This window comes from Podarcis melisellensis (assembly GCF_964234715.1).
Source record: "Podarcis melisellensis genome assembly, chromosome: 8".
Lineage (NCBI taxonomy): Eukaryota > Metazoa > Chordata > Lepidosauria > Squamata > Lacertidae > Podarcis > Podarcis melisellensis.
In genome coordinates this window covers 69614745-69639986 of record NC_138540.1, presented here as the reverse complement: position 1 = coordinate 69639986, position 25242 = coordinate 69614745, and the positions used below count along the sequence as shown (strand labels likewise).

Sequence of the window (25242 nt, the reverse complement as noted above, 5' to 3'; positions counted from 1 at the left end):
CTCTTGAGTCGGCGGGGCGGGGCTTGGCAGTCGCCGCCGAGCGCACCTGGGACGCGCCAGACGCCGGGCGGCAGGAGGAGCCTCGCAGTCGCGGCAGGTGCGTCGAAGCGCCGGGGCGGACGGGGAAGAGGCTGCCGGCCTTTGGAGCAGCAGCGTCGCGCACGGGGTGATTCCTCACAATGCTCGGAATAGGGATCTGCCCAGCCCTGCAGGAGCAGCTGGCCCCACTCAGCTGGGGTGGTGACGTCATTGCTGTCGCCTTGGGGCCGAGGTGGCTGGATCCGTATGACGTCATCTTGCAAGGTGTGCCGCTTGGCCCCCTGCACCGGGGTAAGCGCCCAGCCACGTGAAGCCTAACAGCCGGCGAGGTCTTTTCCCTATTCCTTCTAGGGCTGACCCCTTGATTCAAGAAGTCCACATTGACGAGGCTGCATCGATGGATTTTATTTTATTGCATGGTTATGTTAAGAACTGGTATAGATAAAGTCTCTGTGTAGACACACACACATTTTTCATAACCGAAGAACATAGGAAGCAGCCTTATATATGGGTGTGGGCGTCAAGTAAATAAATCAAAATACTTAACTGAGAGTAGAAATTGTAGAAATATTTTTGACAGGCTTTTCTTGGGGTCAAAAGAAAGCCATTTTAAACAACTGTTGTTGAGACATTTCATGCTGAATCTGGATGGTGACAGGTGGGTGTCCTGCCCCACCCCCACCCCCCTGCAATACGAATCCTAACTGTACCCATGGCCTTATACCGAGTCATGCCATTCATTCATCCAGCTCAGAATTGCCAACACTGGCTGGCAGAGGCTTTCTGGGGTTTCAGGCAGAGGATGTTCCCAGCCCCACCTGCAGATGCAGAAGACTGAATCTGGGAGCTGATACCTTACTATTAAGCCACAACCCTTCCTGCACAGACATGAATAAAATCTGCATATGGGAAGAGAGAAAAGTTTCAAAGAGAACAGCGTGCTTCCTTTGGTTTTGAATAATGCCCACATACTGTATTTTTCGCTCTATAACACGCACCTGACCATAACACGCACATCATTTTTATTTTTATTTTTTTTAATAATTTTTTATTAATTTTGACAGCATAGAAAACAGAAAAGAAAACAGAAAAGAAAAAAAACATACAAACAAACATACACGACTTCCCCGAACCTTCCCTTCACTGCACCCTTATTTTTAAATTAGCTTTTAGCAATTCTTCTTTCAATTTTAAAACCACAACTTTCTTTGAATTTTCTTAAGTTTAAACTTTGACGGCTATAATTCTCTAATTTCATAACCCTTGACATCTTGTCATTCCAAAATTTTACAAACGTTCTTAAGATAAACTTTAAATTTTTTCCAGTCCTCTTCCACCGTCTCTCTCCTCTGGTCACGGATTCTGCTGGTCATCTCTGCTAGTCCCAGAAATTCAATCACCTTGGTCTGCCATTCTTCCAGAGTAGGTATCTCTTGAGTCTTCCAATACTTTGCTAGAAGAATTCTTGCTGCCGTGGTTGCGTACATAAAAAAAATTATGTCTTTCCTTGGAATCATTTGGTCAACCATGCCCAGGAGAAAGGCCTCCGGCTTCACACGCACATCATTTTTAGAGGAGGAAAACAAGGGAAAAAACATTCTGAATGAAACAGTGGATGTATCATTTTTGGGCTTCATGCTGTGGCCACAGACATGTGATCTGATGGTGAATTTGGGGTGACCCAATGCCAAAATCCTGAGAATTCCTGTGGATCCATGCTTTGTAACCACGTTTTTGCACCATTGCAGCCCCAGGCAACAGTGGGTGCGTGATTTTGGGGGGGCAGGCTGTAGCCATGGACATGCTATGTGATCTGATGGTGAATTTGGGGTGACCCAATGCAAAGATCCTGAGGATCCATGTGGATCCATGCTTTTTAACCACGTTTTTGCACCATTGCAGCCCCAGGCAACAGTGGGTGCGTGATTTTTTTGGGGGGGCAGGCTGTAGCCATGGACATGCTATGTGGATGGTGAATTTGGGGTGACCCAATGCAAAGATCCTGAGGATCCATGTGGATCTATGCTTTGTAACCACATTTTAAGTGGGGAGCGAAGGAAAAACAAAGAAGGGACATTAGAGGGGTGTGCAGAGAAGCAGCTGGCTAAGAATGCAGGAGAGGGATTTAATGGGTTGGAGGAAAGAAAGGCAAAAGTTTTCCCTCACCTACCCACCCAAGCCAGCCAGCCACCTCCCTCCCTCTCTCTCTCTCCCTCTCCCCCAGCAGTACCGGAGCACAGAGACGACACTTTCCCCTCTTCTTGCCTGGAGGGGAGGAATGCAGGAGAGGGATTTAACGGGTTGGAGGAAAGAAAGGCAAAAGTTTCCCCCCACCCAAGCCAGCCAGCCATCTCTCTCTCTCTCTCTCTCTCTCTCTCTCTCTCTCTCTCTCTCTCCCACTCTCTCTCCCCCTCCCCCCTCTCTCTCCCTCTCCCCCAGCAGTACCGGAGCACAGAGACGACACTTTCCCCTCTTCTTGCCTGGAGGGGAGGAATGCAGGAGAGGGATTTAACGGGTTGGAGGAAAGGAAGGCAAAAGTTTCCCCCCACCCAAGCCAGCCATCTCTCTCTCTCTCTCCCTCCCTCCCTCCCTCTCTCTCCCTCCCCCTCCCCCCCTCTCTCTCTCCCTTCCCCCCTCTCTCTCCCTCTCCCCCAGCAGCACCGGAGCTTGCCTGGAGGGGAGGGGCTTTCCCTGCTCTTTGTTCCGTTTCAGCAAACACAGCAACGAAACAGAGGAGGGTGGGCAGTAAGACCCTGAGGCAGAATGCAGGAAACCAGCCGCTTCCTCTTTTCAGGTTTTGCTTCTCCGTGCAGCGTGCAGCCCCGCGATTTGATTTTTGCATGATTTTTCGGCTCCAGGGACCACACATTCGCTCTATAACACGCACAGACATTTCCCCTTCCTTTTTAGGAGAAAAAATCTGCATGTTATAGAAGGAAAAATACGGTAAGTTGAGGGTGCAAGTATTTGTTCAGAAGTACAGTGGTACCTTGGGTTACATACGCTTCAGGTTACAGACTCCGCTAACCCAGAAATAGTACCTCGGGTTAAGAACTTTGCTTCAGGATGAGAACAGAAATCGTGCTCCGGCGGCACGGCAGCAGCAGCAGGAGGCCCCATTAGCTAAAGTGGTGCTTCAAGTTAAGAACAGTTTCAGGTTAAGAACGGACCTCCGGAACGAATTAAGTACTTAACCCGAGGTACCACTGTACCACTTCTTCTTACGTGGCACTTCTCCTCTCTGCAGTTTTTTATAAATATGTTTCCCCCCTCTTTTTTAACCATTTCAGAAAACTTTAAAAGCCCAGCTAACAGGAGGCACGTTGCCAGATGAGCAGTAAATTAATCTGGAGGCCATATTTGGGGTCCTCTCCAAGCCTGTGGTTTTATATCCATAGTATGGGATTCTGGAGAGAGGGAGGGAGACAAGTGGTCAATCCAATCTCTAGCCAAGTGTTAAGTATCCCTTTGCATGAGTACAGAGGATGGTTGCCACATAAATTACAAGCTAGAGGTGCTCTAGGAAGGTGGGCTAAAGGGGGCAGGAAGTAGAGAACAATAGACCTGTGGTCAGTCTTGTCCTGAACTGGGAAGAGACCAAGAAGCATGACTTGCTTTCTGTGCTGAATCCAAAGATATGGCTTGCAGTGGGGAGCAAGACCGCTAGGAGAGTTGATGCCGTGAACCATTCCATCTTCTGTTCTGCCTGTATATGGCATGGCATGGAGAACACAGCTAGAGAAAAGTTTTATACTCCTCGAATAACACTAGACTTCATGGACATCCAAGGGAGCTGAACGCTGGAAGATGCAGGACAGACAAAATCAAGTACCTTCTGCAGAGCATAGTTAAATGATGGCACTCACTCCCACGGGAAGCAGCGACGGCCACCAACTTGGATCACTTTAAAAGAGCACTAAACAATTCAATGAGGATAAGGCTATCAATGGTTACTTGCTGCTATGGCCATATTCCACCTCCACTGTAAGAGGCAGTATGATGCTTAATACCAATTGCTGAGAATCACAGGTGGGCAGAGTGCTGTTGAACTCAGGCAGTGGCGGAGCTTCATGCTCTGGCACCAGGGGGGGTGGAGAGCAGGAGGCAGCATGGCTGGTGTGAATGAATACATAGGAATGAATTTTATTATTACAGTCACAGACCAGTTCCAGCTCACTTACAATATCAGGAAAATCGTAAAACACAACAGGAATACATTGAATTGCAATTGGGTATAACATAGACAATGCAGATATAGCAGTTAAAAATATATATAAAATCTGGATCACTAAAATATAACTTAAAACCTTAATCATTTTGGTTCCATAAGTTTTATGGCAGTCGCACAGAATTTGGCCACCTTTAGCGTGATCTCTGGATCCTTGTCCTCTACCAGGAGTTTTAGACATTGAAGTTCAGACCCATTTGGAGATTTTTGTGGCTGGCATGTGTCTTGGGGGTGTGGCGCGTGTCCTGGGGGTGTGGTGTGCATCCTGGGGGCCGCCCAGCACAGGTGGGGGGGCAGCCGCGATGGCACCCCACCGGGATCGCGCTGCCAGGGGCAGTGTGCTCACCCCGCCCCCCCCTCTTCCCCGCCAGTGAGCTCAGGCCCTGCTTATGTGCTTCCCATAGGTTGTCCACTGTGAGAACAGGATGCTGGAACAGATGGACCATTGGCCTGATCCAGCAGGCTATTTTTATGTTTTCATGTTCTCAGTTGCTTAGAGCATGGTGCTGATAATGCCAAGGTTGCAGGTTGTACCCATATGGGACAGCTGCATATTCCTGCATTACAGTGGCACCTCTAGTTGCGGACACGATCTGTTCCGGGGTGCCGTTTGCAACATGAAAAGCCACAATGTGAAGCAAACACAACAAGAGGTATGACTGTATAGGGAGTTGGACGAGGGGTCCCTCCCCACTCTATAATTATGATTCAATGGTGATCTTCCATAATGCAGCATGGAGGAGGATAGGCAGGAGACTAGGAGTGGTTGGCTCTGCCCATCATTGGCTCTGACTCCACCTACTGTTGACCTCTTTGCCTTCTGCCCTAACAGCCCCAATAGGCACTAACAGCCACTGCACTATGCTGGTTGCAGAGCCATGGGATTAGGCGCTTATGGAACTTTTTATTGCATCCCCCCCTCCCCCACCCAATGTGTTGTAATAAAGAGGAAGGCTTACAGCATTAAACTGGAATAGATCTGGCAATAACCAAATGAAAGGCAGAATCTCAGGCCAGGTAGGCCGAGAGAGAACAGTGAGAGTTTAAGCCAATGCGAGATGTAAAACAAAAGCATAGAAAAGGGATGCCATTGACTCTGATGGTGGTCCTCATCTCGCCTCCCGCACAGAGTTTTTTCCCCGCCACCACCTCCCATCACGTCCCAAAGGGAGATTGTTCCAGTGTTGATCCAACACAGCCCCCAAACAGCCAAGCTGCTAAGTGAATTCTGCTTAGCTGCTGGGGTCTATATTTAGATCCCTGTGAAAGGGGTTAGCGAGTTGCCTGGAGCCAGCAGAGCATCTAAGGATGTCAGTGTAACAGCAGTTAGGGATGAAAAATAACCAGGAGCTTTAAGTAAATCCTTTGGACTGAGCAGGGCTGGGAGAGGGAGCAGGAGAGAGTGAAAGCAGCCTCTGATTACAGATGGGAACTTCGCTGGAGCTTTGCCTGCGAATTGGCACCTCCTCTGTGCTGGAAAAGAGGGCAGCGTGCCACATAATTTCATGGCTAGATCTGTGGGTGGTGGGTGCTGGCAGATGGGGGGGATGGACGTTGTGCAGAAAGAAAGCTCCAGCAAGCCCCCATCCTGTTACCCTGCTCAGTTGCACAGTTTTCTCTTTAGATCAGATTTTATATAGCTTTTCCCTGGTTTTATCCTCATTGTATGGCTGACTTTGATGCCGACTGCTTAGAGATAATTGTGATTAAGTGGCATGTTCATTGCCTAAATAAATAAAACAGCTGAAAGTGGCTGGTACTGCCTGTCATTGGCTCTGACTCCCCCTAATGTTGGTCTTTCTGCCTTTTGCCTTACGAGTCCCAAAGGGCACTAACCACAACTGCTCAAACTGAACCCCACTATTGCAGTCATCGAGAGAAAAAGAATGTTCTCCGGGTCTTAGGCTGCTCCCTGTGATTACCAGTGGGAGAGCTACTGTGATCTAGCCTTGAGGCATGGACTACAGAGACCTAGGTTCAGATTCCCATTTGGCACCGAAGGTCACTATATGTCTGGCCTGTGTGTCACAGAGCTGTCAGGCAAGGAATGTCCAGAGTGAGGAATTAACTATTCATTGACAAAAGTACACTTGTGTAAGTTATGGAAAGGCATCTCCGCCAATCCAATGTCCCTCAACTACCCATAGATGAGAACTTGATGAAGCAGTTCCTGCAACAGAGAGGCCCTGCCCCTGACCTCAGCTTATGTATCTCCCCCACCCAAGCTACACACAAGTAGGTGAAGACACTGCTTCTGCGCCTCTCTCTTCCATCCTTGCCTGGTCCTGGGAGGCAGGGGCAGAAGGAGAAGGTGTCAAAGCCCTTGACCCTGCAACAGCCTGACACCTCTCTCTCTCTCTCTCTCTCTCTCTCTCTCTCTCTCTCTCTCCCCCCTCCTGCACCTGTTCTCTCCAGTCTTGCAGCTTCTCCTGCCTCTGACTCGTCTTCTTGCAGTTACAGATCACTGATCCCTTCATCTTCCAAGACAGTCTTCAACCCCATTTCTCTCAGTGCCCACACATCAGTATCCAGCCACCACTGCTCACTGTCCAGTCAGTCCCTGACACTATCCTTACATCTTAGCTTAGCCTACTTAACAGGGTTGCTGTGAGAAGACCATGCGCAGATGGTACCATGCATGCCACCTTGAGTTTATCATAGAATTGTAGAGTTGGAAGGGGCCTCCAGAGTCACCTAAGTCCAGCCCCCTTCAATGCAGGAATCACCGGTAAAGCATCCATGACAGATGGCTGTCCAACCTCTGCCTAAAAACCTGCAATGATCTTTTTAGGAAGGGCGGGAAGAGTAGTAAGAAATGGCACTGCCATCAGATTCCAGGGATGGAGAAGGATTAAATCCTATTTGGAAAAGTGAATCCATTGGGATGCATCTGAAGTTGTGTTTGTTTTCTGTTTTCAATGTTCTCATTTTTATAATAATTAAAATACATGCCACAGCTCCTACCACTGTCAATACTATATATGGCTGGTGTGAACTAACACTTAAAAATGCAAGAACAGAGAGACCAAGGAAAGAAATAGCACAATTCCACCACTGAAGCAACAGACCAGGCTTGGGACCACATGGCCCTCTAGGTCATGTTGCACTACAACTCCCATCATCCCTAGCTGCTGATTAGGTTGGCTGGGACTGATGGGAATTGGAGTCATCTGGAGTGCCACAGCTTCCGTGCTCCTGCAATAGACCAAAAGACTAACAAGCTGAAAAGTACTACAACAGATAAACCTCCACAATGCTCAAGCTGCATTGACATCCAGTATTTTAGAAAATGGCAAATTTTCTTAATGCAGGGAACCTTATATCCAATACCATAAATGACCCTCCAGGCCTTTCTATCTGACCCTCAGGTCTCTCCGCAGACTGTGCCTTTTCTCCTACCAGCCCTGATCCACAGCCTCCTCCAGTTCTTTAGCCTGGCTGGCACATGTCCTTGAACTGTACAAAAGACCCTGTGTGCTGGGATATGTGTACAGAAGCCTCTAATTCTGAATGGCTGGACTCCTGAACAAAGATAAGGGGTACATCTGTCCCCCCACAGGCATGTGGCCCTTGGAAGGTTGCCCACAAAGGATTGCAGCCCTCGGGCTGAATCTTGAACAGCAGCCATTTCAATACAGGACCTTGCAAGATCACCTTCTAAGGAACATCAACCTCAACAAGCCTGACCAGAAGAAAGCATTAGATGATGGCGTTTCTACCACACAGGATGGGGCCTTTCTGTTGTTGGCACTAGGAAAGGCTTTTAACTGTGAAAAGGAACAGCCTAAAAGTGAACCCAGAAGGGATGGGGCTATAGGACCAGCTATGTACTCCTTTTATTTTGGCTTAGATCTTGCAGGAACAACGCCTTTTCTGACCATTGTCTCTCTCTGGCCTCACACTAGCATCTTGGCTGGACAGCTCTTAACAGCCTTGTCCTGGAGATTGCACCTAATCCTGCTGGACAGCTCCACTGCCTCACCAGTAATTGAGGAACCTGAGTCTCCCAGTTCCAGTGTTGGTGAGAATGGGGAACTGCACTTAACAGTTACTTTGTACCAGTGTAGGGTCCTGCATTCCTCAGGATTCCTTATTAGTGTTCTGCTCCAAGCAGCTAGAAGACTGAAGATCCTAGGCAAGCCAGGACTGACCATTCCACATGACACACAAACCGAAGCTATTTTAGAATGTTGCTTCAGCAACATGTAACCTCAGGCTGAGCCTTAAATAAGGCTGCAGCTCAGTCTGGGTGATTTGCTCGACCACCTACTGGAAGGAACTCTTCTGGTTGAAAAGGCTTAGGCTGTTTCAGCAGCCATGGACTCTGGCAGTGCAAAGGAGAACATTTAGTTAGAAAACCACAAGAGGTGAACTATCTTCTTGTCCCCTTTAAGACTTTTCCTACTTTACTAATAGGTCTTCATTTGGTTGACTGGGGGCCATAAAGGGATACACACACAAATGCACACAATCATCTAAGATGGATTGCATCCCAGTTTTAGGGTTTTCTCTCTCTCTTCTCATAAAACAGCCCCTACAAAAACCTAAATACAACTAAATGGCAATGAGGAGAGAGAAAAAGAGGGGGGGACCCAAAGTGGGTCCTGTCTTGGCTATGGCAGAGTCTGGAGGAAGCAAGGTAGAGCGCCCAGCAGGCACAACGGACCACCAAGAGAGTAGCAACTGGTCAAGAACCAGACTCTGGAAACAAGAGTGGTCAGAGACAGCTTCAGAACCCTGGACAGGTCCCATGAAAGAGACAACTTTTTCCAACAAGAGCTGGGTTCTTGCATAGTTCCCCAGCTTGGTTACCCTTCCCAGCCTCTGCCCTATCGCTGAAGAATGCAGATACTTGAAGGGGTGGTCCTCTAGCTTGACTCTTGTCACATCTCTGCTAAGTCTTCAGTTGTGCACAGACTCAGTAATACAGGAGGCCCTTGGGATCCTTGTGTAGGGGTCTCCAGTTCAGAAGGTCCCTAGCTGCTGGACAGGGTCTAGATTCAGATTTACACTTGCTGCCCTGGGGCCCTGAAACCTTGAGCCTTAGAGTGAAAACCAGGGCTGCCATTTGACAGACGAATGCAGCTGTGGGCGGAGGTGAAATAGGGAGCAGTTGGGTGGGCAGAGCTGCAAGCCAGCCTGCAGCCCTCAGGTGTATTGGGAGATGATGTGCCATCAACTAGCGTGGGAGAAAGGTTCAAGTGGCTACCAGTTAACTAGGTTCAAACAGTACTGGTGTACAAAGCCCCATACAGCTTTGGAACAGGATACCTAAAAGATGACCTCACTCATTATACACTCATTATACACTCAACCAATCACTGTGCTCTGCTGGAAAGGGCCTCCTGCAGATACCATCTCATCAGGAGGTCCGTTCCGTATGATGTAGGAATCAGCACTTTCGCACAGTGGCAATTTCCCCCTTAGAACACCTTCCCAATACACATCAGACAGTCCCATTCACACTGCACAGTTAAAGCAGCATCATGCCAGTTTAAGTAGGCATGGCTTCCCCCAAAGACTTATAGGAGCTCTAGTTTGTTAAGCGTGCCGAGACTTGTTAGCAGACTCCCACATTCTCTTCCCACAGCTAAAATATTCAGAGTGGCATAACAATCACTCTTCCCAGGGAACTCTGCGAATTGTAGCTCTGTGGGGGGAATAGGAGCCTCCTAACAACTCTCAGCAGGGACACAGGTGGCACTGTAGGTTAAACCACAGAATCTAGGGCTTGCTGATCAGAAGGTCAGTGGTTTGAATCCCCACGACGGGGTGAGCTCCTGTTGCTTGATCCCTGCTCCTGCCAACCTAGCAGTTCAAAAGCACATCAAAGTGCAAGTAGATAAATAGATACCGCTCCGGCGGGAAGGTAAATGGCATTTCCGTGTGCTGCTCTGGTTCACCAGAAGCGGCTTAGTCATGCTGGCCACATGACCCAGAAGCTGTACGCCGGCTCCCTCGGCCAATAAACCAAGATGAGCGCCGCAAACCTGAGTCGTCCGCGACTGGACTGAATGGTCAGGGATCCCTTTACCTTTTTAATGACTCTCAGCAGCCTTAACAAACTACAACTCCCATAAGCCTTTGGGGGAAGTCATGACTGTTAATAATATTATTTATACCCTGCCCATCTGGCTGGGTTTTCCCAGCCACTCTGGGCAGCTTACAGCAGATCTAAAAACATAATAACTTTGGCTGCTCCCATTGAAAGGAGCAAAGATGCACAGCAGTAGATTTGCCAACCAGCTTCTCTGTGAAAATAACTGGGAAATAATGATGATGAAGATGGTGATAATATCTCTTCATCCTTCCCTGCATGGTAGGGCATTGGACTAGATGACCCGCAGGGTACTTTCCAACTCTACAAATCTATGATTCTGTGATTTTCTACTTCAATCCCTGAGCAACAGGTCATCAAAGTTGTTACTGTTGTTGTTGTTACTAGTACTACTACCACCATTATTTGAACAAAAATCTACAGACACAGCAGCCCTCCCCAGCAATAAAGGCAGTAAGGAAAGCTTCAGAGGCAACAAATCATCGCTATCAACCAACCACAAACACCATCATAGTCTGTCAAAAGCCTTGGAAAAGAGGTATGGCTGCTGCCATTGGGTTAAAAAAAAACTGCCAGAGACAAGCTAATCCACATCCCTGGCAGCTCCAAAATAGCCATGTGTAGAAAGGCAGGCACCAAGTGTTGTGCCAGCTGGGAGGCAGGAAAGCAGGAGAAAGGCAGAATGGGGGGGGGAACAGAGAGAGGGGATTTATACAGGGTGTGTGGGAGAAGCAGAAGCCCTGCTTTCCCTGCTCCTAAACAGTGCAGAAGAGAAAGGAAATGGACCACTGCTAGGCCTGGTTAGCCAGGGGGGAAAGCTGAAATGTAACCAGGTCTCCCCCTTCAAAGCGGTTGGTAGATCCGGCAGGCAAATCAGGCAGCTAGCAGTCTGCTGATACCCAGAGCATCGTGAGAGCGGTTCAGCCAAGGAGAGAGAGGGAGAGAGACACACGGAGAGATGCTTTTGTTGGCCATGGAGACTGTCTGGGCACAGTGAAACCCCTTTCCACAGGCAGATTCTGTTCTCACCCCGATCTCACCAGAGACCACCACAGCGGCAGAACCGGCTCTCCATTTCTTAGCAGTCCATCTGGTAAGCGTGCCTGGCTGCTTTGTGCCCTTGATGTGGAGGTGGCTGGATGGTTTGTGGAGGAAAAGAGAAAAAGGGAGGGATCTGGGAGGGAATGGGGGGAGGTGTTACAGGTGGCTTACGATGGGTTCTACTATTCTGGATGTATATATGGATCAGTGCATTATTTATCCATCCAGATAATCCAGATAATTGGTGGTTAAAGAAGAAGAAGAATGTGTGTGTGTGTGTGTGTGTGTGTGTGTGGAGAGAGAGAGAGAGAGAGAGAGAGAGAGAGAGAGAGAGAGAGAGCTGGCTTCCATGGCCAACTATGGGTGTGCAATGCAAAGAAAATAAACTTTCTAAAAAACAAAAAAAAATGTTCACTTTTCATTTCCATCTTTGAAGCCATGTGTGCATTAGCAGTGTTTTTGTGTGTGACAAATACTCCAAGTGGAATGACTGACATTCTCCTTGTGGTGGTGGTGATAAAAGGAGGAGCCCATCTGAAACCTCGCCAAGCATACGAGCAGATGGCTCTTTACTATAGTTGTCGTCTATTTGCACAAGTCACATAGTGGACTCACAGTGGTTGTGGATTGTGATATCGGCTTGGCGAGTTTGGGGTGTGTCTGTGAAGCAATCGGAGAGGCTTCCCTACATATGTATTTGGTCGAGAAACATGTCTTCCCAGGTGCTTTGATTGTGCGAAGCCTCGGAAACTGTCTTCTGAAGGTCTCCTGTGATTAGGTGCTTCCTTGCAACATCAGGCTGGAAAGTTGAGGTGAGCAAAGGGAGGGTATTGTGGTATCAGAGCTAAAGATGGAATTGGGTGGCATAATTTTGACACAAAGTCCCTGCTATTTTCCAGCATTCATCCGGTGGAAGAACATCTGCTTTGCATGCATTCGGTCCCAGGTGTAGTCACTGGCAATTCCAGGTAGGGCTGGAACCCTATCTGAAATCCTGGAGAACCACTTCCAGTCAGTGGAGGCAATGCTAAGCAATGGTCTGACTCTGTACAAGGCAGTTTCCTATGTTCCTGAACAGGCAACTGCACCAAGCAATAGCATCATCTCATTTTAATCCTATTTCACACACACAGTCTTTCTCAGTACCTCATTTAGGCTCATGTGATCCAGTACCCAGATCCACCCACTGGTTGGCATCAGAATCCCACATTTCACAAACCCAGTCACCCATCAGTGTCCTACATCTGCCCAAATGAAGTCCCACAAACTTTATCCTCCCTCTCTCTCTCTCTCTCTCCAGCTTTTCAGCCTAAAATTTTCCAGAGCAAACTCTACTTTCAACAGTGGGAACTAGCACAGGGGGGAGCCAATGTGGTTTCTATGGGCACCCATACACCCAGAGAGGCCTTTTGTGGTGCCCACAGGGCCACCTCTCCCCACTGAAATTAGTAGCCAATAGAATAGGGAGTGGGAGCGGTGTGTGTTTGGTTGAGGTGTGTATATGGTGCACAGAAGATAGGAACATAGGATGTGCTTTACACTGAGTCGGACCACTAGTCCATCTAACTCTCTATAGCAACTAACAGCGACTCTTCAGGGTTTCAGGCAGAGGTCTCTCCCAGTCCTACCTGGAGATGCTGTGGATCGAACCTGTTACCTTCTGCATGCAAAGCAGGTGCTCTACCACTGAACCACAGCTCACATGTTGAATATAGTTTGTCTGCTTTGCAAATTTGCCCGTGGGTCCTAAAAAGATAGCAACTCCTGGTCTAGCAGCATCTCTGTGCTGCATGCTGTGAAAAGGAATTCTTCTCCTCCCCTGCTACTAATCCTCATTAAACCAAGAGAGCCAATTAAACAAGCCACCTCTGAATTTATGACCGCTCTGCTTTGAAGCACAGATAAGATTTCTAGCTTCTCCTTCATGACACTTTAGCTTTCCAAATTCAGGGCAGTGAGCTACTTCCAAAAATGTAGTTCCTCAATATGTTTCTGAGGTGTATAGATCACATAGTAGGTTGCACCATCTGGTGTGTGTGTGTGTCCCGTTGTTTCAACCGTGGAAAACAGGTGCACTCTTGTAGCACATATATCCAGGTAAATGTTTGTGTGGGCGCACACATATATATCTTTGTATATAGATAAAAACGTAATGTGGTCATCACGCTGCAGTTTGTGCATCTGCCAAAAGGTGGCCAAACCAACTGCAACATGATGGCAGGCAGGCATGTGAAGAAGCAGTGTAGGTGGAGAGTGGTTTGGTTAGGTGCAAAGGAAAGAGGGGGTGGCCATGTGTGGTTGGCAAAGGAGTTGACAGGTAGGTAGGATTGGCAAGTAAAGCAAGCAGGGGGAGCAGCCGTGTGTGTGTATCAGCCAGCATTCAGTGACCCCATCTGTGGGGTGGTGGGAGGTTTCTCCTCTTTGATTTCTTTTCTCTAAGGATTTTTTTTGTCCTTCTGAAAACCTTGGGTTTTCCCTAAGCCTGTTGATATGTAATTTTGTGGGTGTGGATGGTTCTGTTTTGGCTACACAAGTCATGCTGGTTTGGGCAGATGTGAGTTTTCTAAACCATTGTGGGGGGCATCAGGATGGGGAAAGCTGGTATGTAGAATATTTGGATCTGTTTATACTTGTTCTGATAACAGCTGTAGGTCAAAACACATGCAGCAACATTTGCTGCCTGGACATGAAGTTATGGGGAGAGGGAGGATGAAAGGAAAGCACGACATTGGCAGTTGTATTGCTACTGGCAAATGTAAGAGTCAGTGGGGTGTAGTGGTTGCAGTGTTTGGCTAGAACCTGGGAGACCAGGGTTCAAATTCACATTCCACAATGAAGCTCACTGGGCAACTTTGGACCAGTCACTGCTTCTCAGCCTAACGTAACACAATTGCTGGAGGGGGGGGAGAGAAATGGGGAGGGGCAGAGACATGCATGCCACCTTGAGCTGCCTGGAAGAAAAGTAGGCTATAAATGAGAGCTTTGCGCCAAATTTGGTGGAAATGCACACCAAATCAGGCCAAAGAATGATCACTCAGAGTTAGGTTGCTCTACTAGGAGAGATCTGGTGTTGTCAGAGAGGAAGGAGAGACATGTAGAGGAACACAGGTTCCCCCATGCCTATTTATTTATTTATTTAGGCCTTGCATGTGCAACATAATCACAATTGTCTCTTAAGTGGTGTCCATCAAACTCAACAATACAGTAAAGATAATATTGGTTAAAATGATAAAATCATAGTTTATTATTTTAGAAATTTGAGGCATCGGGGCTGAAACATGAAGAATTCTCATATATAGATATAGATTTTATATATAGATTGTGTGTGTGTGTGTGTGTGTGTATCAATGATTATAGCATTCCCAAGCCCCCCCCCCCCCAAAAAAAAAACCCAGAAAGGGCAAAGTAGAGAAAAAGTAAATCTAGTAAGAATAACAATAACAGGAGCCATCCCTTGCAAACAGGATCAGTGGGAGCATATGCTACATGGCCTCTTTAAAGCTTAAATTGGCTCTAAGAGCTGAGTCACACACGCCTGGATACCAGTTGAACTTTTGTCACTTTGATTAGTCAATATTTTGACAGTTCTCACGTTTGGCTGAGAGTTATCTCCTCCATTAGAAAGCCTTGTGTTTGAGGTGCAAATTTCAACAGTGGCAACTCATCTGTGATGGCTCATTTGCTCGCCATGAAACGTAATGAGTGTGTGTGTATGTGCTGACCTTAAGAGTCACGAAGTACATGGGATTCCTCCAGTTTTACAGAGTGCACTCCAGTTCATGAGTCCAATGGTTTGGGGGAGAAAAGCTGAATAGTCATCTTTTTTGTGGGAGGGGGGGAGGGAGGTGTCACTGTTTCACCAGGGTGAGCATTTCCAGCCAAGAGGTTTACTAGATGTTGTAGAGCAAGCTCATGATGTGTGGATGCTATGGAAGATCAGAAGAGCATGCTGGGTAGTTTTGGTCAGGTGACTCCATTTATCCTGTTCTGCTGAGGCTTGGGGCCCACAAGAGAAATGGTGGTGATGGATCCCAGGTCAGCTCAAGTCAGGGGCACATCAACAATCAGCTAATAAAGTGCTTTTCAACCAGTGTGCCATGGCACCCTGGGGTGCCTTGAATGGTGGTCAGGGGGTGCCACGGGCAACACTGGCCTCTGTCCCTCTTTCTTTCCCTCCCTCCTCTGGTGTCTTCTTGTGTCTCTGCCTCCCAAAGTCTTGCACAGCTATTTATTGCAGCATCCCTAGCTATAAGCCCCACAGGTGAAACGTGCCTCTGGAAAGCACCTGTCTTTGAGGCCGGGGGCAGGCTGAGGGAACACTCCGCAAGGGAGGGTGTTTGAAAAGGGGTGAGGGGCTGCCAGCTCTGCAGGCAAGAGGAGACATAACTGAGCTCCTGAGCCCCACAGGGGTGCCGCAGAAATTCCATGTACAGTGGAACAGCTTGGCTCCTGAACAAATCAGCTCCCGAAAGCCGCAAACCCGGAAGGGGGTGTTCCAGTTTGCAAACATTTTTCGGAAGCCGAACATCCAATGTGGCTTCTGTGGCTTCCAATTGAGTGTAGGAAGCTCCTGCAGCCAATTGGTTTTCGAACTGTTTCAGGAGTCAAATGGACTCCTGGAATGGATTAAGATAGAGAACCAAGGTACCACTGTAGTTCATCAAGAGAGCCATGGGCTCAAAAAGGTTGAAAACCTCTGAGCTAAGGGAACGTGCTTAGTTTTGCCATGCCCTGATGCATAGGTGCCAACTCATGCTAAAGATTGTGGTTCAACGAAGGGCTTCAACTTTGGCCATTAACTTTCGGAGGAGGGTGCCCAGTACCCACAAATATAATATTGTGGGTGCCAAAGCACCCACAGCCCCCTGGAGTTGGCTCCAGTGGCCTGATGACTGTGGTAACACAGAGGTGAGCTTTTCCCTGATGGCTCCAGTGTTGTGGAATGCCCTCCCTGCAGCGCCATCAGTGTTGGCATTGTGCCGGCTCCTCAAGACACACCTCTGGGCAAGCAGTCCCCTGAACTGAACTTGTGTATTTATTGTTTTTTTCTGCTTCTTACTTTTTTTAACTGTTATTTTTTAACTTTTTGCTTTATCCTATCCTTTATCTATTAAAGATGTTTCAGTGTTGTTGTGTGTTTTAATTATGGATCAGAGTTGTGAACGGCTTAGAAACCATTTTATCTTCTGCATAGGACTTAATTGAATATAACCCAAAGCTCTAAGAACAATAAGATAAAATCAACTAACTCTGAAACAATAAAAACCACCCATAAAGACTCTCAAAACAGTTATATCATATATCGAATTGATCTTCTGTAAATGACTGGGTTACACCGCAGGGGGAAATTCCCTAAACTAAACTGTTTTCAGTCTGCGCCTGAACATCATCACACTAGGCACCTGTCTGATTTCAGCTGGCAATTGATTCCAGAGAGCTGGAGCTGCAACACTAAAAGCCCAGTTTCTGGTGCAGGCTAAGCACACCTCTGGGGCATTTGTTACTCCCAGCAGTGCTCCATTTGAGGAGTGCAGCTGCTGGGAAGGGATATAGCAGGAAAGGACTTTAAATGCTAAAAGCAAAACCTTGACTTGTGCCTGCTAGCATCTTCTCAGCCAGATCACCTTCTTCAGCAGAGGAGTCACACAGTGTGCCTTAGTCAATAATCTGCTGCGTTCTGCAACTGCTCTTTGTTGAAGGGTTTTATGCAGACAGTAAAGGTCCAACTATTAGGGATGCTGTAGCACAAGTGTGGGGAACCTTTGGCCTTCCAGATGTTGCCAAACTTCAACTCCCATCATCCCTGGCCATTGGCCATAATGGCTGGGCGTGATTGAACTTGCAGCTTAGTAACATCTGCAGGGCCAAAAGGTTCCCCTGCGGTAAGCAATTGCAACCCACATGCCGGGAAGTTAGCACTGCAGCTCTGCTGCCCCAGCAAGCTAGGTAAAGATAAAGGACCCCTGAAGAGTTAAGTCCAGTCAAAGGTGACTATGGGGTTGTGGCACTCATCTTGCTTTCAGGCAGAGGGAGCTGGCGTTTGTCCACAGACAGCTTTCTGGGTCATGTGGCCAGAATGACTAAACCACTTCCAGGGTGCACTGAAATGCTGTTTACCTTCCAGATAGACAAAGGGGCTGCCCTGGTATAACTCAGCTCCCTATGTTCCTTTCTGGGGGTGGCAGCTTTCAAACTCCCTGCCTTTCGGACCCAATTGGGATGAGTTTTCCCATTAACAGGAGCAGATCTCCAGAGCAAGGAAATGCTGATGAGAGCCAGTGTGGTGTAGTGGTTAAGAGCGCTAGACTCGTAATCTGGGGAACTGGGTTTGCGTCTCTGCTCCTCCACATGCAGCTGCTGGGTGACCTTGGACTAGTCACACTTCTCTGAAGTCTCTCAGCCCCACTCACCTCACAGAATGTTTGTTGTGAGGGGGGGGGAGGGAAAGGAGAATGTTAGCCGCTTTGAGACTTCTTCGGGTAGTGATAAAGCAGGATATCAAACTCTTCCTCTTCTTCTGGTGGTGCTGTTCAGATCTGCATGGCGGGGGACCTAGCTCACTTAAGCTTTTTCTACTATCTTGTAGGCATGCCAATAGGGGCCCTTGCCTAACTTGGAACTTCCTGTGTGTCGTTTCAGGAGAAGTATGACTGAGGTGGAGCCTGTGTTAGATTTTGCATCATCTGGGCGCACTGGTCGAAGGAACGCGTTGCCGGACATTCTGGGCTCGCCGTCGGGCGTCACTCCCACTGACTTGCCTATGAAACTGGCAGAAATGTCTCTAAACTCAGGTAGATATTGGCCTTATTTTCTAACGCTTCCCATGTCAGTGGTAGCTTTGACCAATGGAACTGCTCCTAACATTCTTTCTCTGTTATACTGGACTTGTTGGTTTGAACGGCCCTAGCACACCCAAAACCTGTTAGAATTTCTGCTCCATGATTGTAGTCATGGGAATGTTGTCTATCACATGACGGTATATGTTTTGACTCCACAGAGTGGGAAGTGATGGAGACAGGATGTTTGTGTTACTGTGTTCCATGAAGTGGCACTATTTTCCTTTTTCTTTCTCTTTGCTGTCTGATACTAAAGAGAGAGGGAGCCATTTTGCAGTGCTCCGTGTGTGTTTATATGTAAATAAAGTAGATTAGCCAAAATGCTGAGTTGCTGAGGTCTGTTACGCAAGCTGCGAATCTGCAAGTTCCCTAAGTGTGCCGATGTCTGTTGGCATCAGCCGCTGTGATGTTCAGGCAGAAGACAGCTTTTGAAGCTCCTGAACGATCGACCAGGAGGGAGAGAACATGCCAGTCGGACGTGTGTCTCTGCCAGGGTCCTACTCAAGTGTAGGACGAACTCCTGACAAAACCTACTCAGTAATGAGATCGCCAAACCTGCAACTTCTTGCATGCAAATGAAACGGCTTGTGCAAGGACATAAAAATAGCCTGCTGGATCAGGGCAGTGGCTTATCAAGTCCAGCATCCTAATCTCACAGTGCCCAACCAGATGCCTGAGGGAAACCAGTGAGCAGAACATGAGCACAAGAGCCCTCTCCCCTTCAATGGTTTCCAGCAGCTGTTATTCAAAAGCATTGAGGCCTACAACTGTGGAGGCAGGTCATAAATATCATGGGTAGTAGCTATTGCTAGTCCCCTCCTTCATGAATTTGTCTAATCCTGTTTTAAAGCCATCTAAGTTGGTGGTCATCTGTCAAGGCTCTGCCAAGGCTTTGGAAAGCTATTCCTCCTCTGGTTGCAGCAAGAGCAGAGAAAACAAGGAGAGTCCTTTTTAATGAGTTTTATTCCATCCTTGTTTTCCCAGTTGTAGGCCTCAAGCCTTAGCAATGGCGTTGCTCCAAACTGGGCTCCTTCTCCTCCCTCCTTCCTATCAACAGCCCCTTCCTTGCGGTGGCCACTCGTGGTCAAATGCCTTTGAGTCCTTTGCTCCTTACTCCTAATGAAGGTCATGTTCTGGGAGAAGGGGGATCAGAAATACTTTCCAGTGACAACGTGTCATCTGGCTGCCCTGCCCCAGTCCTACCCACCTCTCCTTCTTCTAACACTGCCCAACTCTTCTGTTCGCCTATCTCTGAGTTGGGACTTCCCTCAGACTCCTCAAACTCCTGCTGTAAATCAAAGCTGCATTCCTCTTCTCCCACAGCGTCAGAAGAAGGGGGTGGGTGATCTCCACCATTCCTCCTCCTGTCTCTCACCCTCTTGAGTCCAATCCCTGACATCATTATTGCCTCCTGGGAGAGCAAATTCCATAGTTTGACTATGTACAGTATGAAGAAGTACTTTCGTTTATTTGTCCTAAATCTTCCAGCATCCTAAACCTAGTGTCCTAGACCTTACCATCAAGCTACAGCCTTATTCTCCACAGAGATTAATTATGTAATTAAAAATCTGTTTCCACTGCAGGAGATGGTGAGATGCATAATACGGGTTTTAGCAGGAACCAAATTGCAGCAAAATAGAAACATCACAGGCCGAGATGGAACCTTGTTCCCTCCTTGCATCTTTCATTGAAATGCACATTTATTTCTGGCTGCTCCTTCGCTGATCTTGTCTCTTTGCTTGACCCTCTCCCCACCTCCCCTCCCCAATCCCAGACAGGTCTCAAGAAATGCAGTCGCCAGCCACAGAGGTGCCCCCACCAGTACCTCAAAGCCCAGAGCTGAAAGATACCTCTTAACCCCTCCTCTTGGAGGCATCGGAAGCCACATAGGACATGGAAGGACTTCCCAGTATCAGAAGAGGTTTGCCTGGAGTTGTGTATGTGTTTTTGTGGGATGACCCAGCAAGGCTGTCTTACATCTCCCGGCATGGACTGACAGAGTAAGACTGGAGGGATTCCACAGCCATCTGTTTTACAAAAATGAGGGCAGAACCTTGAAGGGACCATATTTTTCTGTGGGACTTGGGAGTGAAAGAAGAGGAAATGGAGGGTCTGTTGAAAGGCCTAGAGAGCCTAGGAAGCTGCCTTGTATCAACACAGACTACTGGTTCTAGCCAGCTCAGTATTGTCAACACTGATTGGCAGCAGCTGTCCAGGGTTTTTGGATGAGCATATTTCTCAGCTCTATCTGGAGATGCTGAGGTTTAAACCTGTGACCTTTGACATGCAAAGCATGTTCTCTGACCCTGAGATAGACCCCCCTTCCCTAACTGTACACTTGCTATCCCTTAGAGGATCCTGAAGGTTATTAAAGGATCCAAGGTGTTCTTTCCTTCTTCTTTTTCAGAGAGTGCATTCTTCACTGTGATGTTTGGGGAAACGACTTATTTATTTGGGATTTGGGATTTGGTGTTGTCGTTTTTCACCAACAGATCCAGTATTCTTTTTCACACACAAATGTAAGGGGCAAGATGTGGTATCAGCTTATTCACCATCCCAGTTGATCCCCCACCAAGAGTGCAATTATGTCCTGTATACTTTGGAAATTTCGGTGGTTTGAGGAACAAAATTGCTCCAACCTCTCAAAAAGGAAAGAAATATAATGGCACTACCAATTTCGGTCACCAACCTGGTCTTCAAGAAGATGAATTTGGAATTCAAAACATTAAGATGGCAAAATGTCTTTCTTGTTGCATCTTAGAAGCTACTTGGTTCACTGGCATATATGGGTTGGTGTCTGTGTAGAATTTGATGTTGAGCTTATTCTGAAAATATCAGCTTTCTTTACAGGGAAGGACTCAGGTTTCAAGTCCTCATGGCTGTGAAGCAATGCTCACATTATAGAAATGGCAGAAGGGCCTCACCATCTTCCCTTAGGTGACCAACACACATCAGCTACTATCTTTTAGAAGGTCCCAGGGTGGCATTCTGCTAAAATTAGGAGGTGATTGTCTGGGTGTGTGACTTTCGTTAGGTGTTCCCTCTCCCTTTTCCTCTATCCCTTGAGTGCCGGAGCAAAGACAGGCCTAAGAATGTCCAGGCAATGCCTGGGAAACTATTACAATTGCAGGAAGGAGGGTCAGAAAGAAGCACAGAGTCCATATGGTCCTGATTATGATATAGCTGTCATCCCAGTAATTGGCAGGTAATTACCCTGCCTCCCATTGCATCAGAACAATGGCTTAAACACAAAGGAGTGGAAACATAGACAAAGGATAGAATGGAAATATAGACAAAGGCTGCCCCCCCCCCAAAGACCTCTTCCTGTTCCCAAAATCCACCACATTGATGAGCTTTCATGCCCACACACCTCTGTTAAGAACATGGGACTGGTTTCCTCCGGGGCAAAGATTATGCAAAAAGTCAGAGATGGAACGGACATGTTGTAGAAAAGTGGGTTGCCCCAGTATCTAGAGTTATAAAGCACTTGTGTTTAGTGAGGATCTGTTCGTGCTAATACTGCTCATTAAACTTCCACCATTCCAACAACTGTCTGGTATTACTTTCTGGTTTTAATTCCAAAATGTAGCTCAAACCAGAGGTTTTTTAGCTATTCTGCTCTGTGCGTTAGTACCCTAGGGAGGCAGGTCTACACCCAGCATCGGACAGCTCCAGGGTGGGTGACATGGTAAATGCCATAGAAGTGTCAGAGATAGACTCCAATGGCCCTGGAAAGGGATGTGGGGCTGGAGAGGGAGGCATGGCTCTCCCTTAGGAGACTCAGTATCAAGCTCTCCAATCCTACGGGAACCCTCCCTCTACAGCTCCAACAAACCATCTACCTGTATCATCCAGCCATGAGAGAAGCACGAACAATCAAGCATCAAAGCCTATGGCCCAAAATGAACTAGAGCTTACTAGATAGAAATGCAAGAATGCCTTTGCTTTTATTTAGTTAAGAATTGGGGTACCTCAGGCCCAGGGGTCAAACTAGCCTTCCAGGCCTCTTGGGACTCTCCCTAGGCCACCTGCCCAGGCACAGCCTTTAAGGGAGGATGGAGGGTGATGTGGCCAGATTGCCAAGACAAAGCAGAGTTCCTGTGTTTCTCACATATATATTAGTTTTTTAACATACCATTTTCAACAGTAATTAAACATACTTTTACATCTTATTCAATTTTATGACTTCCATCAGTCCTGTCTGAAAATGTTCCAATCTAATCTCTTAGGATGCATTTCTTACTTTCCCTATTACATTTAAAACTCATTACCAATATCACTGTCTTTTTCTACTTTGTAACACTTCGTATATTTCTCCTTACAAAATTTCTTGTAGTCCTACTAGCATAGTTTGTTGGCTACAATTGCTCTTCAACTAGTTCATATATTTCTTCCAATCTTCTGTAAATCTCTGGTCCCGCAGGTTTCAAATCCTTCCTGTCATTTTGTCCAATTCTGCATAGTCCATTAATTTCGCCTACCATTCTCAGAGTTCCTATGTTTCTCAGACTTAGCCATCAAGCCTGAAGGAATAGTTCTACAGAGCAATAGTGTCATTCATGGGCCAGAAGTCAGCTTCACCTGCTGAACAGCAGCCTGAAGGGAAAGGAGGCTGGGGCCAACTAGTTCTTGTCAGTGCCTTCTCCTCCACATCCTTGAAGGCTGATCAGCTGCAGGTGGAGCCACTCCTTCTTCTCCCTCCACCTTCAGGCTGCTGTTCGGCAGGTGAAGCTGACTCCTGGCCCATGACACATACTGATTCCCATGGAACGGTTGTAACTCAGTGGTGGAGCATCTGTTTCGCGTGGTCCTTGGTCTAATCCCTGCCACTTACAGATAGGAGTGGGAGAGACTGCTGTCTGAAATTAGATTACACCAAGCTGGGTGTATGAGAGGCTTGTCTCAGAATAAAGCATTTTACTAGGCTTCCATTGGTTTCAACGGATGAGCTGCAGTACCTTTTCTGGACGTGACGAGGGTGGCGCTGCAGCACAGGACATTGAAGATTAGTAGCTGCTTTCAACATGTGGCTCCCACTCACCAAACCAGCACAGTGGTACCTTGGATTACAGACGCTTCAGGTTACAGACTCCGCTAACCCAGAAATAGTACCTCAGGTTAAGAACTTTGCTTCAGGATGAGAACAGAAATCGCGTGGTGGCAGCAGGAGGTCCCATTAGCTAAAGTGGTACCTCAGGTTAAGAACACTTTCAGGTTAAGAACGGACCTTCAGAACGAATTAAGTTCTTAACCTGAGGTACCACTGTAATAGTCTCCAGGTATAGTTGGACTCCAACTCCCATCAGCCCCAGACAGCATGATCAACATAATTGGCAGTCTCTCCTCCCACCCACAGCCAAGGTTTGGGCCAACTCCAAACCACATTAGTCAAGCAATGTCCAAGAGGACAATGTGCTGAGCAAGGAAATAGTTTTGGGTAGCAAGAGGCTATAGTAAAATGTCCTTTGACTTCCTTCCAGTGCCCAACATTACCTTGTTAGCAGCCACTTCAACTGCGGTTCAAGCTGGTCGTGTTGTGTAATTATTTTGTTCAAGTGGGCAAGAATGTTAAAAAGTAACTATGCCCGAAGAGGCAGAAGAAAGCATTTGGAAGGAGAGCTCTGCACAAACTGGAATTTGCAGAGTGATCTTCACTGTGGAACACAACGGCATCAGAACCTGTTGAACACCAGCCTACACAATTAGCAATCCTATACAAATCGGGAATTCAGTTCCTCAAGGAGGAATCCTTATGTAGCCCAAACTCATGAACAAGGGATAATGGAGGGGGGGTATAAGATAAATAAGGGGAAGTGTGTTCAGTGGTCACAGAATGCTGGCTGGCTGTTGGAGGAAGAGGAATGGAAAATCTGGGGAGGGGAGAACAGAATAGAATATGGAATAAGATATGGCTGGTTGTCACCCTGAAAAGCAGAACTTCATGCTGCAACATTGTGTTGCGGGTCTCAGTTTTTATAGACTGGAGGAGAGTGCTTGCCACTACCTGGGGTAGTTAAAGAAAACAAAAAAAAAATCTGATTTTTAAATGGGTAGTATGAATTGTGAGTTTTGGCCCACCATGCCAAAAAGTGGGTGAAATCACGCCGAAGCCATGATTTGGTCTTGATTCAAAAATGGCTCCTGGCATCCAAATTACAGTAAAGTGGCTGTTCCTACCTCAGGAACTCTTGGACAAACCTATGCCAAAAAATGGTTGAAGTCATGCGTAAGTGAAGTTTTGGTCTGCCATCTTGATTCAAAATGGCACCCTCCTTCCAAATGTCAACAAAGACTGCCGCCCCCACCTCAGGAACTCTCGTGCCAAGTTTGACGACAATATATCGAGGACCCATAGGGAATGGAGAGGTGGACAAAGAGGCAGACAAACCTCTTGCCAAAATATATAGCAGATGGGCGTTGCGGCTGGTTGCAAAGTCTGAATCTGACACAGCCAGACAAGAATTTAAAAGGTCAGTGGTAGATGACATGGGCACAGCTAGGCCTCCAAACCTGGAGAAGCAGGTATATAGGGCCTGCAAAGTCTCTCCTGCAGGGAGTGAGGAACTTTTTTGAGCCTGAGGGCCATGTTCACTCATGAACAATCTTCCAGGGGCCACACAACATTAGCGTGCAGCACCAGAGGTAACAGTGGGTGCAACAATGGATGTTCCTCTCATTTCATACAGCAGGCCACACCAAAGCTGCCGATTTCTAAACACCCCCACCTCTCCATCAGCCATTGTGCCATGCAAGAGACATTATCCCAGTGCCAAGACACAATCCAGCAGGACAGAAGCACTTGAGGACACTGGCACAACAACCCCTGCCAGCACTTGGAGTGTGCCCCACCAACACCCAAGATCCCCCAAGCTTTTTGGGGGGAGATCGTGGGCACCCTGGACAGCGTCTCCGGTGCCCTGCAGCCTCAGTGCTGCCCAGTGTACTCCCACCCCTGCCTTCCTACCCTACTGCTTGTGGAGAAAGGTGAGGTGTGTGGCCTAAGGAGAGTCCCCAAGACCAGATATGCAAGACACATGGTG

At 47.5% G+C, this 25242-nt stretch overlaps 1 protein-coding gene and 1 long non-coding RNA gene across 3 annotated transcripts in view; both read left to right on the top strand.

The window, feature by feature from the left end:
- The window catches only part of LOC309375405, a 168366-nt gene that overhangs the window by 95491 nt on the left and 47633 nt on the right, over positions 1 to 25242 (top strand). The gene's annotated exons all lie outside the window — the stretch shown is intronic.
- On the top strand, positions 108 to 21344 carry LOC309375347 (cAMP-dependent protein kinase inhibitor alpha-like). Of its 2 annotated transcripts, none has more exons than XM_081921046.1 (3): positions 108 to 330; positions 18006 to 18157; positions 19977 to 21344. In XM_081921046.1, the coding sequence occupies exons 2-3, from the start codon at positions 18013 to 18015 to the stop codon at positions 20057 to 20059; spliced, it is 228 nt and encodes a 75-aa protein (XP_081777172.1). In that variant the 5' UTR covers positions 108 to 330; positions 18006 to 18012; the 3' UTR covers positions 20060 to 21344. The 2 variants fall into 2 exon arrangements, with proteins under 2 accessions (XP_081777172.1, XP_081777171.1); XM_081921045.1 differs by lacking the exon at positions 108 to 330 and adding an exon at positions 10718 to 11418.